Source organism: Vulpes lagopus, chromosome 8 (assembly GCF_018345385.1).
Source record: "Vulpes lagopus strain Blue_001 chromosome 8, ASM1834538v1, whole genome shotgun sequence".
NCBI classification, from domain to species: domain Eukaryota; kingdom Metazoa; phylum Chordata; class Mammalia; order Carnivora; family Canidae; genus Vulpes; species Vulpes lagopus.
Window position 1 is genome coordinate 117,694,832 of NC_054831.1, and position 13,959 is coordinate 117,708,790.

Below are 13,959 nucleotides of genomic sequence, written 5' to 3' on the forward strand. Positions count from 1 at the left end.
GGGCTTTGGGCTGGCCTTGCCCTTGCTCCCTCAGCCACCCTCCGACTGGCAGCAGCTGTCAAGTGACCAGCAGCTGAGATCCTGCCAACATCCTCCCCTGGAATATTTTAGGGGTAAGTCAGAAAATGACCAGCCGCCTCCTTAAAACCCAGCTTTTTCTCGTGCATGCCTTACAAGGGTGTATGTGGCTACCCTGGGTGTTAATCTCCCAACCCCTTGCATTAGACAGAGAGATATAAATATACAGCTGCAGGCGGCACACTCAAACACACGGATTAATGAGCCCGGCTGCAGGCCCCAGGCCCAGGGGACGCTCACCCTTTGGCTTGTGAGCACCCACTTCCGTCTCAGAGGCACACAATTCTACACGCCACACAACACACAGTGCACCACCACCCATCATCACCTGTAATAACCACTCTCTACCCCCCCCCCCCCGCCCCCTCAGATTATACAAGCACACAACCACAGGCCCACACACCGACATGGACCTACAGGCCTCACAGACTCGAGCCCCGGCACACAATCCCACATTCTCCCCCTCCACACACCCAACCTCATGGTGTTCACAGCCTGCAGCAGCACGCTGCTCGCCACACACAACCCACGCACACTCAACACAGCCACACCGTTACCCCACCCCGCCCCCTATCAAGGCCTCAAGGATTCAACACACAGTGGGCCCCTCGCTCTACACAGCGCAGAGCATTCTTGGCCGATTGAGTCAAAGACCTTCCCAGACCGAGGGGTTAAGTTAAGGACAAAAGGCATCAGAGGGGAGAATGCCCCAGGCCGGGTCTGGGTTGGGGCCGCCAGCTTCTGGCATCGGGAGAAAGACTCCAGTGTTGAAATTTGACCCTGACTCTAATGGGCTAAGGCCTTGGGGGGAGGGCAGGCCTGGGAGTGGACAAAGGAGGGCTGGTCGGGGTGACAGGTGGAGCGAGCAGAGGCACCCCAGGAAACCTCGCAGCGTGGGGGTGGACACTGGTGTTAAATCCGGACTCGACCTTAGAGGCTTCAACCCCTCCCAACCGCCCTTCGTAACCCCAGCAACAGGCTCCCGACTGTCCCCAAACGTACGGGGTGTGGCCGGCATCCCTCCCCCCAGCCCCTCAGGACAGCTGCGGGACCCGCGCTCGGGCCTCCCCGCCCCTCCGCGGCGCGGGTGGGGATGGCAGGCGAGCTGCGCGCGTCCGGGGGCTGGGACCCCTCACTCCCCCACCCCAAAGCCCGGCCCCATCCCCCCGCCCACCGGGGAGGGGACGTGCTCTTCTGGGGCTGCAGAGCCACCCTCCTCCCCCGCCCCCCGCACCTAGGACCCCCTGAAAGGAAGGGTGGACAGAGAGAAGGTTCGGGAAGATCTCGGGGCGGGCCGGTTTGGGAGACGCCGATCGGCCACCCCCCGCCGCCCCCGCCCCCGCCCCCCGCTCCCTCCTCCCGCGGGCGGGAGCTGGGGCCAAGTGGGCGCGCCTGGCCCCGGGCGGGCGGGATCCGGTGTCGGCGGCAGCTGCCAGTGCGGCGGGCGCGGGCGCGGAGCGAGCGGCCCGCGGGCCCGGCTATTAATAACGCGGCCGCGCAGCCCGGGGTCGCGCAGCCATGGCCAGCCCGGAGCCCCGGCACGGCGGGGACGGCGCCGCCCAGGCCGCGAGGTAGGACCGTGCAGGGCCCGCGTCGCCGTCCTGTGGGGTGGGGACGCCGGTCGAGCCCCCGCCAGCACCGCTCTCCCGGCGGGGGGTGGTGGGCCGGCCGGGGTGTGCCACTGGCGCCGGGAGGAGCCACGGGAGATGGGGGAGGCCCGGGATCCCCGCTGTGACTCCCGTCCGCTGTGACTTTTTATAGGGCGCCCCCACCCCCAATCCCGGGGCTGGGTGGGAATTAACCCTTTCAGACCGGTGTCATCAACCATCAAATGCCATTGGACCAGAGTGGCCAAGGACGCTCCTGGCTTCTTTTATGCCTCACCCCAAATGCAGCTGGAGGTGGAGGCCTCCAGTTGCTGAATTCACCGTGCGAAAGAGACTTGGTGCAAGGTTGGGCCGCTGCCAGCCGGGAGTTAGGAGTCTGTTCTAGCAGCTTGCTTTCTCCTGTTTGGGGCCTGGGATGAAGGGTGGGGTGGGGAGGGTCCCCCGACCCAGACCAGTAGGGGGCCTTGGTGGCAGGAGCCATGTTCTGGAGTGGAGGCCCTCCCCCAGCCATCCACACTGTGGGCTTACCACCGGTTAGCGGAATAGGGTGGCTCGGGGATTTGGGGCCAGTAGGGAGGATTTCTGCCCCAGGTCAGACTATGGCCCTGAAGAGGTGGAGATGCAAATACACACACCCCATCCTCCTTCAGTGTCACACACAGCCCTAAGCTGAGCTTAGTTTTACACATACAGTCACCTGTACTGCCATATACACTTACAGGTACAGACACAGTCAGATACACACCAACTCATGCCTGCACCGGGTCACAGACACTCCTAGCCACTGCCCGGATGCAGAGTTGGGAGCTGCTGGAGTCCTCTAGGGCCAGGGACAGAGTGGCAGAGGCAGGCTGCTCAGAGTCCAAGGAAGCCTGAGATCAGGGGCCCCAGCTGAGCTGGCCCCCCTGGCCCCTAGGCCTCCCATACTCTACATTTCCCCAGCTCCTTACAGAGAGGCAGTGGTATGAGGGCAGCATCCAGGAGAGGCCTGGCATTGTAGGAAATGACAGAGGCAACATCAGTGTGTGGAGTAACAGCGCTGCCTGGGAATCAGGAGGACAGGGTTCTACTTCCAGCTTGGCCACTCGACCTTGGGCAAGTTTCCTCTTTGGATCCCAGTTGGCTTCTGCCTGCCTTCCTCCTACACAGCCCCACCCTAGGATCCACAGAGAATGAGAACTATACTTGTCCTTAGGAAACTGACTCTCAGGGGACACTGACACACTGCTATAATACAAAGCACTAAGTGCAAAGATGAGCTGCACACAGAGTGCCTTGAGAATGCAATAATGGGTTTGTCTGCGAAATACTTCTCAGGAGAGATGAAGTTTGAACAGGGCTTGAAGGATGAGTAGAAATTTGGGCGTAGGCAAATAAGTATATTTTGGTCTTGCTTTTTAAAGATTTTATATATTTATTTGAGAGAAAGAGAGCACGCACACAGGTAGGTTGAGGGGCAGAGAGAGAGGGAAAAACAGACTCTTCAATGAGCAGGGAGCCTGATGCAGGGTTCCATCCAAGGATCCTGGGATCATGACCTGAACCGAAGGCAGCTGCCTAATTGAGCCACTCAGCACCCCATAGATAAATATATATATAAAGATTTATTTATTTATTTACTTACTTACTTATTTATTCATGAGAGACACACAGAGAGAGGTAGACATAGGCAGAGGGAGAAGCAGCCTCCCCTGTAGGAAGCCTGATGCGGGACTCAATCCTAGAACCCTGGGATCACCACCTGAGCCAAAAGCAGACACTCAACCACTGAGCCACCCAGGCGCCCCATAGATAAGTATATTTTGAATGCTAAGCTCAGTTAGACCTGCTATAGCTGTTGTACCTGTTTCAGAACTCATGCCTGTTCTGAGAACAGAGTGGGAGAAGGGAGCTCCGTCCAGCTTTGGAGCTGGATGCCATCTTCTCTGGGCTCCACCACTTACTTACAAGTCATGGAACTTTGAGTGAGTTCTTTAGTCAGTGCTTTGGTTTCCTCACCTACAAAATGGGGGTAAAAGATGAGCATCATATAAATGACTATTTGTGTAAAAGACTTGGAATACTGCCTTGAACACAGTTATGTCATTCCAGGGAGCATGTGAGGGTTGTCTGCTGAGAAAGCAGGGGCTCTACTGAGGATCAGGATGGGTCTGGTTGGCGAAGCAGGTGCATCCTCCCTGACACTAGGAGCTCTAACCTTTCCAGGTAGTGTAGGATTGTTCTCTAATCAGATGTGGTACAATGAGCTGTATTTTCTCAGCTGGAACCTTTAGACATAGTGGGCTAGGAGTAGGAGGTGTAAAAGTGTTAACGCATGTTCTGGATTGTCAAGCACTGGGTGGGTGGCAGGGTGTGAGATGAGGCTGAAAAGGTATGTTGGGACCACATCTTTAAGGGCTTTGAATCTATGCTAAGCAGTTGGCTGTCTGTGAGTGAAGTGGTGCAACACAGCTACATTATAGCAAGCCGTGGTGCTTAGAGAATAGACTGGCATGAGAAGGAAGAAAACCCGTTCGAAGGCTGCACACTTGTGCAGGTGTGCGGCAATGATTTGGAGGGAGGGCCCTGGCAAGAGGATGAAGAGGGGGCGGAAACTGGAAACTTTCTGAGATAGGTCAGTTCTCAGCAACTTGGCTATGTGGGGGAGAGAAAGAGCTGCTTAAAGGTCATTTGCCTCAGGTGCCTGGATGGCTCAGTGGGTTGAGCATCTGCCTTTGGCTCAAGTCATGATCTCGGGGTCCCTGGATCTGTCCTGCATTGGGCTCCCTCCTCAGTGGGGAATCTGTTTCTCCCTCTCCCTCTTCTCTTCCCCCTGCTCCTGCTGTCTCCCTCTCCCTCTTAATTAAATAAATAATTTTTATTTAAAAAAATATTTATTTGAGAGAGAGAGAGAGACAGAGATAGTGACAGAGCACAAACAGGGAGGAGAAGGAGAAGCAGACTTCCTGCTGAGCTGGGAGCCTGATGTGGGGCTGGATCCCAGGACCCTGGAATCATGACCTGAGCCAAAGGCAGATGCTTAACTGACTGAGCCACCCAGGCGCCCCAATAAAAAAAATCTTAAAAAAAATAAAAAAAGATTATTTGCCTCATCAACCTGATGTATGGGGATGTACTTCTCTGAGCTGCAGAATACAGGTGTAGCAAGCCCAGGGAGGATAATTTGGGGGCAGTTGAGTTTGAAAAGCCAGGTGACACCAGGTGAAGAGATCTAAACAACATCCTCACTGGTAGAGTGATGGGAATGAACCGGGTGACTGTTGAGGCTATATTCAAGTTTTAGGTTTCAGGGGGTTGCATGAGGCCAGTGATGTCCAGGGCCTGGTGAAGCCACACTTGTAGTTTCCAGAGGGCCATGAGACACAGAATGGAAAGCCAGGGATTCCTGGGGTGCTAAAGAGGAGGTCAGAATACACAGTGATTTAGAATAAAAATAATCCGAGGGCACCTGGTGGCTCAGTCAGTTAAGCGTCTGACTCTTGATTTTGGCTCAACTCATGATCTCAGGGTTGTGGGATCCAACCCCATGTCAGGTTCCGTACTCAGCATGGAGTCAGCTTGAGATTCTCTCTCTCCCTCTGCCTCTGCTCCTCCTGCTGCTCATGCATGCTCCCTGTGTCTCTCTCTTTCAAAATAAATAAATAAAATTTAGAACAAAAATAATCTGTAGCGAGGACTTAGAGCTAAGATATAGAGCTTAAAACCTGGACACAAGTAAATTCAAGACAGATAAATTCTTCGATACATGGGGCTTTTCATTTATACTTTATATCCAAAGTAAGTTTCTTGAAAACTCCACCCAAATTTAGACTGTTGTTTTTATTTATTTATTTATTTATTATAGTCACAGAGAGAGAGAGAGAGGCAGAGACATAGGCAGAGGGAGAAGCAGGCTCCATGCACCGGGAGCCTGATGTGGGATTCGATCCCGGGTCTCCAGGATCGCGCCCTGGGCCAAAGGCAGGCGCTAAACCGCTGCGCCACCCTAGACTGTCTAGGGATCCCTAGACTGTTTTATAACTGGTGCCTGTGGAGTACCTGAGTTCCCTTGAGCAAATTAATCTCTTTTAACCTCAGTTTCTTGATCTGTAAAATGGGGATAATAAATATAACTACCTCATAAAATTGTTATGAGGATTAAATGAGTTGATCAACATTAATCATTCAGAGTAGAGCCTGGCACATATAAGACCTTTATAAGTGTAATTTATTGTTATTATTTCCATGGTATTTTGTATTTTCAAAGAATTGCTCAGAGATCAAAGGTAGGTAAGATGCATTTGAAACAGGAAGGACCAAAGCCATCTAAAGGTCAAAGAAACGGGAGAATATTCCTGAACAGGAACTGGTTAAACCAGCAGGCCACTGGCCTCTAGGTTAAGGAGTTTATCAGAATCACAGATTCTGAATTTAAGAGCCTTTGACAGGGGACACCTGGGTGGCTCAGCGGTTGAGTGTCTGCCTTCGACTCAGGTCATGATCCCGGGGTCCTTGGAGACCCCATCGGGCTCCCTGCATGGAGCCTGCTTCTCCCTCTGCCTGTGTCTCTGCCTCTCTCTGGGTGTCTCTCATGAATAAATAAGTAAAATCTTAAAAAAAAAAGAGAGAGAGAGAGAGAGAGAGAGAGAGAGACTGAGACTTGGACAGGCCAGAGGATGGGCCAATTCTAACAAGATGAATGAAGTTTTGTTTTATGTTTTGTTTTCAAGAAGGAGAGAGCGGGGGACAGGAAGGGGCAGAGGGAGAGAGAGAGAGAATCTCAAGCCAACTCCACACCCAGCACAGAGCCCGATGTGGGGCACAGTCCCACAACTCTGAGATCATAACCTGAGCGGAAATCAAGATTCAAATGCCTCACCAACTGAGCCACCCAGGCACCGCAACAAGATGAATAAAGTTTTATAGAACAAGAGATGTGGTTTAAAATCATTTGGTGCGACAAAGTCTTAAGGCTTTTAGTCATCTCAGCATTTGCAGACAATATGATAGAGCTGCCCTGAGTTGGCAATATTGACCTTCATCAATAAGAATATAGTGTCCAAAGATTCATTGCTCAGAACACACCTGGGTACCGCTTCCAGTACCCATCCCCAAGGAACAGTGGCAATCTGGAGCCTAGTCAGAAAGAGGTGACCCAAATGAGACTGGACACTGGCATGCATGGAATAATTGAAAGATGTTCGTTTTCTTCGGATGTCTAAAGAACTTACATGAGCAAGTAGTTACATTTGTTTGATTCTAGGAAGAGGAATCAAGTCTAGGTAAAAATTGCAGACAAGGGGCACCTGGGTGGCACAGTCAAGCGTCTGACTCTTGGTTTCAGCTCAGGTCGTGATCTCAGGGTCGTGAGATCAAGCTCCGAGTTGGGCTCTAGGCTCGAGTTGGGCTCTAGGCTCGGCTTGGCTGGAGGTCTGCTTGAGTTTCTCTCTTCTCCTCCCTCTGCTCCTTCCCCCATCCTCCCTCCCTCTCTGAAATAAATAAATCTTTAAAAAAATTGCAGAGCAGATTTTATGTCAACACTAGAATTTTCTTACGACAGTGGAACAAATAGCGGTGGCTCAGGTGTGAGTTTCCTGGCCTCAAAGGTGTGTAAGCAGAGACTAGACAAAGATGTCATGTGGATGCTGTCAGGGGAACTGAGCAAAGGATGTACAGGGGTAGAGGGATGGAGTGGAGGGAGCAGACAAGTGCCGTGTGAAATGTGAGATCCAGGTGTGACCCTAATGGCTCCTAATGGCTCAGGAACCATCCTGGGACCGTGGCTGTCCTCTCATTTTGAGACCTTTCTCTTGCAGGGAACTAAGAGCAGAAGCCAGTTCTCCTGTTGAAGAGGAGAGCTCTGAATCCCTGCATGAAGTGGGGACTTTGGATCTAGATGCTACTCTGTCTTTGAAGGGGACTTTGAACTTAGATGACATTCTCTACCTGGGGGACACAGGTGACCTCGATGAGATACTCTATGTGGAAGAGATGGAGAAGCCTGAGGAGACGCTGTACATTGAGGAGACCAGGCAGCCAGGTGAAGCCCTGGGCACTGATGAACCTGTGAACCCAGAGGAGATCCTGTATGTGCAAGAGCCCACGAAGCCAGAAAAGATCACAAGCCCAGAGCAGACCAGTGATGAGGGAGAGATGGTCACGAGTGAGGAGAAAGCTAGCCCTGAGGAAGGCCTCAGTGCCGGGCCTAGTCCCAGCACAGAGAGCCTGAGCATAGAGGACCTAGAGTTGCTAGAGGAGCGTTTCCAGCAATGCGTCCAAGCTGTGGCCCACCTGGAAGAGGAGAGGGATCAGCTCATCCACGAGCTCGTATTGCTCCGGGAACCGGCCCTCCAGGAGGTACAGCAAGTCCATCAGGACATCCTAGCTGCCTACAAACTGCATGCCCAGGGGGAGCTGGAGAGGGATGCGCTAAGGGAGGAGATCCGGCTGGTCAAGCAGAAGCTGTTCAAGGTGACGAAGGAGTGTGTGGCCTACCAGTACCAGCTGGAGTGCCGCCGGCAGGACGTGGCCCAGTTTGCCGAGCTGCGGGAGGTGCTGACGACGCGGGCAGCTCAGCTCTCGGAGGAACTGGCCCAGCTCCGGGATGCCTATGAGAAGCAGAAGGAGCAGCTACGGCAACAGCTAGAAGCACCTCCGAGCCAGAGGGATGGGCACTTTCTCCAGGAGAGCAGACGGCTCTCTGCCCAGTTTGAGAACCTCATGGCCGAGAGCCGCCAGGGCCTGGAGGAAGAGTATGAGCCTCAGCTGCTGCGCCTCCTAGAGAGGAAAGAAGCTGCGGCCAAAGCGCTGCAGAAAACCCAGGCTGAAATCCAAGAGATGAAGGAGGCTCTGAGACCCCTGCAGGCAGAGGCCCGGCAGCTCCACCTGCAGAACAGGAACCTGGAGGACCAGATCACACTCGTGAGGCAAAAGCGAGATGAGGAGGTGCAGCAGTACAGGGTAGGCCCAAAGGGCATGGACAGAAGTGCAGCCCTTTAGCCTGGGGAAGGAAAAGGTGACCCGGCCTTCTGCGGGGGCCTCTCCTGTGTAGCAGGAACAGCTTATTACTTGGGGCGTCCACTCACTCCACTCTTCATTGCACTCAGTCAGGCCTGTGCCAGGGGCTGAAAAACGTCTGCACTCCTAGTGTACGCAGCCCTCCAACACCATGGTCACTGCATCCTCTCGTTGATCCTCCAAATCAAGTATTATCACTTTCACAGATGAGGAGACAGGCTCAGTGAGCTGTGGAGTTTTGCACTCTGGTCTTACCAACCCTGAATATCTCAGTGCACTTTCCATGGTACAATTTTCCAATTCTACATGATTCCTGCTTGGGTACAGAGAGCCAGAGGGCCTGAGGCTAGGTGGGATGGTCCTTCTCTCCCTCCCTGCATATTCATCCTCAAATCCCACCTGTCTGATCTCTGCCTGAAGCTTCCCAGTTTTAAAACTGGGATGAGGGACACCTGGCTGGCTCTGTTCAGTAGAGTACACAACTCTTGATTTTGATCTAGAGATTGTGAGTTTGAGCCCCACACTGGGTGTAGAGACTTGAAAAAAACAAAACAAAACTGGGATGAAATCTATAAAGCTCTATTCATTTTCCTTTTTTTTTTATTTTTTTTATTTTTTTTATTTTTATTTATTTATGATAGTCACAGAGAGAGAAAGAGAGGCAGAGACACAGAGGGAGAAGCAGGCTCCATGCACCGGGAGCCCGACGTGGGACTCGATCTCGGGTCTCCAGGATCGCGCCCTGGGCCAAAGGCAGGCGCTAAACCTCTGCGCCACCCAGGGATCCCTATTTTCCTTTTTTTAAGAAAAAAAATATTTAAAGATTTTATTCATGAGAGAGAGAGAGAGAAAGAGAGAGAGGCACAGACACAGGCAGAGGGAGAAGCAGGCTCCATGAAGGGAGCCTGACGTGGGACTCGATCTTGGGTCTCCAGTATCATACCTGGGGCCGAAGGCGGCACTAAACCACTGAGCCACCCGGGCTGCCCCAGAAAAAAATATTTTATTTGTTTGAGAGAGAGAGAACACATGAGCAGGGGGGAGAGGGAGAAACAGGCTCCACACTGAGCAGGGAACCCTACGTAGGGCTCGATCCCAGGACCCCAGGTATCATGACCTGAGCCAGAGGCACTTAACCAACTAAGCCACCCAGGCACCCCTTTTTCCTTTTTTGTGCATTATCACCATTTCACTTATATTTGAATTATTTCTGATTAAGTGTGAGCCAGTTCTAATCTCTTTATAAACAAAGTGGGATATAAATACTAAGTTAAAACAATATTTTTTCTCTCTCTCCCACAGACTGTGAGCTTTCAGAAGGGAGTATGGTTTACTTATTTCTGCCACTCCAGCTCGGAGGACATATCAGTTAAATGCTGATGTAAGCAATGCTGACCACTGTGAGAGCCTTTTAGAGGAGTATTTTCATCTTTTGAAACACATAGTCCTTTGGACAAACTTAAAAAGCTTACGCCCCTCCAGAGATTTTTTTTTTTTTTCCCTCCAGAGATTTTGATACATCCTTCAAGGAACACACTTCTGTTGAAAATGGCTGCATTCACTTCACTCAAGATTATCAAACTTTCTGGAGCTTGTATTATGAAAGCAATGGGGTTTTTTGGGCTTAATAATGAATGTATGTGGGTACTATCCTCAATCCTCTCCCCCACTGTTTTTTTATTGGTTCACAATCTAGTGAAAGAGCTCCCCTCCGCCCCCAAATGAATACTATCCTCAATATCTTGTACTCAGACATTACATTAATAATTATAACCCAGGGGAGAAAGTACCACATAATTTAAGAGAGGTGCAGGTAAGAATGCTATAGGATAGAAATTATTTTAGTTATCAGTTAAATTAGAGAACATTTCATGGAAGAACAGGTGTTATTTGAGCTGGGTATTGAAGTTTAGGTAAAATCTTGACCAGTGCTGTCCAAAAGAAATATGCATGCCACACGCAGAATTTTAAACTTCTTTGTAGCCACATTAAAAGAGTAAAAAGAGGGACACCTGGATGGCTCACTGGTTTAGCACCTGCCTTCGGCCCAGGGCATGATCCCGGCATACCGGGATCAAGTCCCATATTGGGCTCCCTGCATGGAGCCTGCTTCTTCCTCTGCCTGTGTTTCTGCCTCTCTCTCTTTCTCTCTCTCATAAATAAATAAATTAAATTAAAAAAAAAAAAGAGTAAAAAGAGGGCAGCCTGGGTCGCTTGGCGGTTTGGTGCTGCCTTCAGCCCAGGACGTGATCCTGGAGACCCGGGATTGAGTACTGTGTCGGGCTCCCTGCATGGAAGCCTGCTTCTCCCTCTGCCTGTGTCTTTGTCTCTCTGTGTCTCTCTCATGAATAAATAAAATCTTAAGAAAAAGAAAAAGGTAAAAAGAGGGGTGCCTGGCTGGCCCAGTCAGTTGCATCTGCCTTCATTCGGCTCAGGTCATGATCTCAGGCTCTTGGGATGGACCCACTGCACCTGGCTCCCTGCTCAGCAGGGAGCCTGCTTCTCCCTCTTCCTCTACAGCTCCCCCGTTTGTGCTCTAATAAATTAAAAAAAAATCTTAAAAAAAAGTAAAAAGAAATAGGTGAAGGTAATGTATTTAACACAGCATATGCAAAATATATAGTGACCTTGCTGCATGTGAGAGGTGAAAAACTGAAAGGTGATTTGAACTGTAAAGGTAGGTTGGGGCAGATTATATTGGACTCTGAAATCCAGGAGACTAGGGAATGTGGATTTCTTTCAGTAGTCAGCTGTATCAGAGGTATTTGATTCAAGGGAATAACATGATTGCCTCTCTTTTAGAAAAAGTAACTGGTGGCATTGTATAGAATGGGCTGGAGACCTAGAAGCTAGAGGACTAATCAGAAAGCTACAATAGGTAAGAGGAATAAATGGTAGTGGGAATAGGAGGAAGGAGAGGGATGTGAAAACAAATGCAGGATAATTGTGGCCACTGAATGAAGGGGGCAGAGGTGAGAAATCACAGAGGGTGCAGAGATCTCAGGCAAGGCTAACTGGGACAGTGGTGCCATCAACAGAGAATCCTCTGGGGGAGCTTTTTAATTTTTTCAAGATTTATTATTTATTTTTTGAGAGATGTTGTTTATTCATGATAGACACACACACACACACACACACACACAGAGAGAGAGAGAGAGAGAGAGGCAGAGACACAGGCAGAGGGAGGAGTAGGCTTCCTGCAGGGAGCCCAACAGGGGACTCCATCCTGGGACTCCAGGATCACACCCTGGGGGGAAGGCAGGTGCTTAAACCGCTGAGCCACCCAGGCTGCCTCTCTTTTTAAAGGTTTAGCTAATTCATTTGAGAGAGAGTGCACGCAAGCAAGAGGAGCAGTGGGAGAGGTTGACTCTCAGAAGCAGACTGTGGTGAGCGCCAAGCCCTATACGGGGCTCAATCCCACAATCTTGAGATCATGACCTGAGCCACTATCAAGAGTCAGACACCCAACCCAATCAACTGAGCCACCCAGGTGCCCCCTCTGGGGGAGTATTCTGACACAAAACTGGGTTGTAGAATTCCACCCCGCCCCTGTGTATTTTCATCACTGGATTTGTTTCAGATCTGATGATCGGTGCAGCTTTCCAAAGATCATTCTATTATAAACACTCGATGAATGTCTCCTATTGCTATATATATCATAAAGTGAGAATCAAGGTCTAAGTGAGCAAATTCTTTTTTCTGAAATGGCTTCCCAATCTGCTTGCTAAAGGTCACTATGGCATCTACTTTTCTTTCTTTTTTTTTTTTGGCATCTACTTTTCAAGGGTACACTTCACTCTTGCAGTTGTATACTTTGTCTATCGGTTCATTCAACAGATACTTAGTGCCTACTTACCATGTGCCAGGCAGTGAGTTAGGTGCTGGCAGAAGAGATGAGAAATAGCAGGGGGAAGTAGTTCCTGCTTTCAAATACCTTATAGTCCAGGAAGGATACCAGATAAAATGAATATATTTCATAATATATAAGGCACTTGATTTTAAGATGCACTGTGACCTGAGATGTTAAAATGTGAAAGCCTTAGCATCAGTGAATTAATATTCTTTAAAAAAAAAAAAAAGATTTTATTTACTCATGAGAGAGAGAGGCAGAGACACAGGCAGAGGGAGAAACAAGCTCCACGCAGGGAGCCTGATGTGGGACTCGACCCTGGGACTCCAGGATCATGCCCTGAGCCAAAGGCAAATGCTCAACCCCAGCGTCCCAAGAATTAATATTCTTCAATGTGATAAGCACTGTAATACTTGTAGGAATAAGGCACAGTACAAGTGCAGTAGGTATAATTAGCCCTGCCTGGGGAAACACAGGGGAAATTTCATGATTAACAATAGCTAACATGTATTTTTGGTTCTTTACATGTATTGATTCATTTAATCCCTATCATTAAGATAGGTACTGTGTGAAAAATAGAAAAGAGATGATACAGAGAAGTCATTTGTTCAAGGTTATATGGCTAGGAGGTGATGGAAGGAGGATTCTGACCCTGTGCAGTCTACCTCAAGTTCACATTCAATTTCCACAAGGTGTTTGAACTCAATCTTAAAGATTAAATTCATTGGGTAGACAAGAGAAAGGCATTCCAGACAGAGGGGACAACTTACCCCAAAGCAGGAAAACAAAAAGACATTAAGGGAAGGGAGTTCCATGTGGCTGAATCGTAAGGAGTGTGAGCAGTAGACTATGTGGCTGGAAAGGTAGATTGGGACCAGACTTTAAAGGGTTTTATGTATTAAGTCAGTGGTTTATTTATTTATTTTTTTTTAATTTTAATTAATTAATTAATTAATTAATTATTTTTTAAATGGGACTGAGCCTCCCTTTTCTTTTTTTTTTTTTTTAAGATTTTATTTATTTATTCATGAGAGACACAGAGAGAGAAGCAGAGACACAGGCAGAGGGAGAAGCAGGCTCCATGCACCGGGAGCCCGACGCGGGATTCGATCCCGGGTCTCCAGGATCACGCCCTGGGCCAAAGGCAGGCGCTAAACCACTGAGCCACCCAGGGATCCCCTAATTTTTATTTATTTATGATAGTCACAGAGGGAGAGAGAGAGGCAGAGACACAGGCAGAGGGAGAAGCAGGCTCCATGCACCGGGAGCCCAACGTGGGATTCGATCCCGGGTCTCCAGGATCGCGCCCTGGGCCAAAGGCAGGCGCCAAACCACTGCGCCACCCAGGGATCCCATAAGTCAGTGGTTTAAATAAAAAAAAAAAAAGTCAGTGGTTTTCAAAAACCAACCAACCAACCAATCAACCAC

General features: G+C 49.8%; 1 protein-coding gene across 3 annotated transcripts in view; it reads left to right on the forward strand.

The window, feature by feature from the left end:
* Positions 1-13,959, forward strand: part of SYNC (syncoilin, intermediate filament protein) — a 21,322-nt gene continuing 7,363 nt past the window's right edge. For 2 of the 3 annotated variants that reach the window (XM_041765481.1, XM_041765482.1), the window contains exons 1-2: positions 1,483-1,649; positions 7,481-8,624. In XM_041765481.1, coding sequence (XP_041621415.1) covers positions 1,597-1,649; positions 7,481-8,624 — 1,197 coding nt within the window. In that variant the 5' untranslated portion in view covers positions 1,483-1,596. Of the gene's footprint in view, positions 114-1,482; positions 1,650-7,480; positions 8,625-13,959 lie in introns of those variants that run through there. The other variant, XM_041765483.1, reaches the window with a different exon arrangement.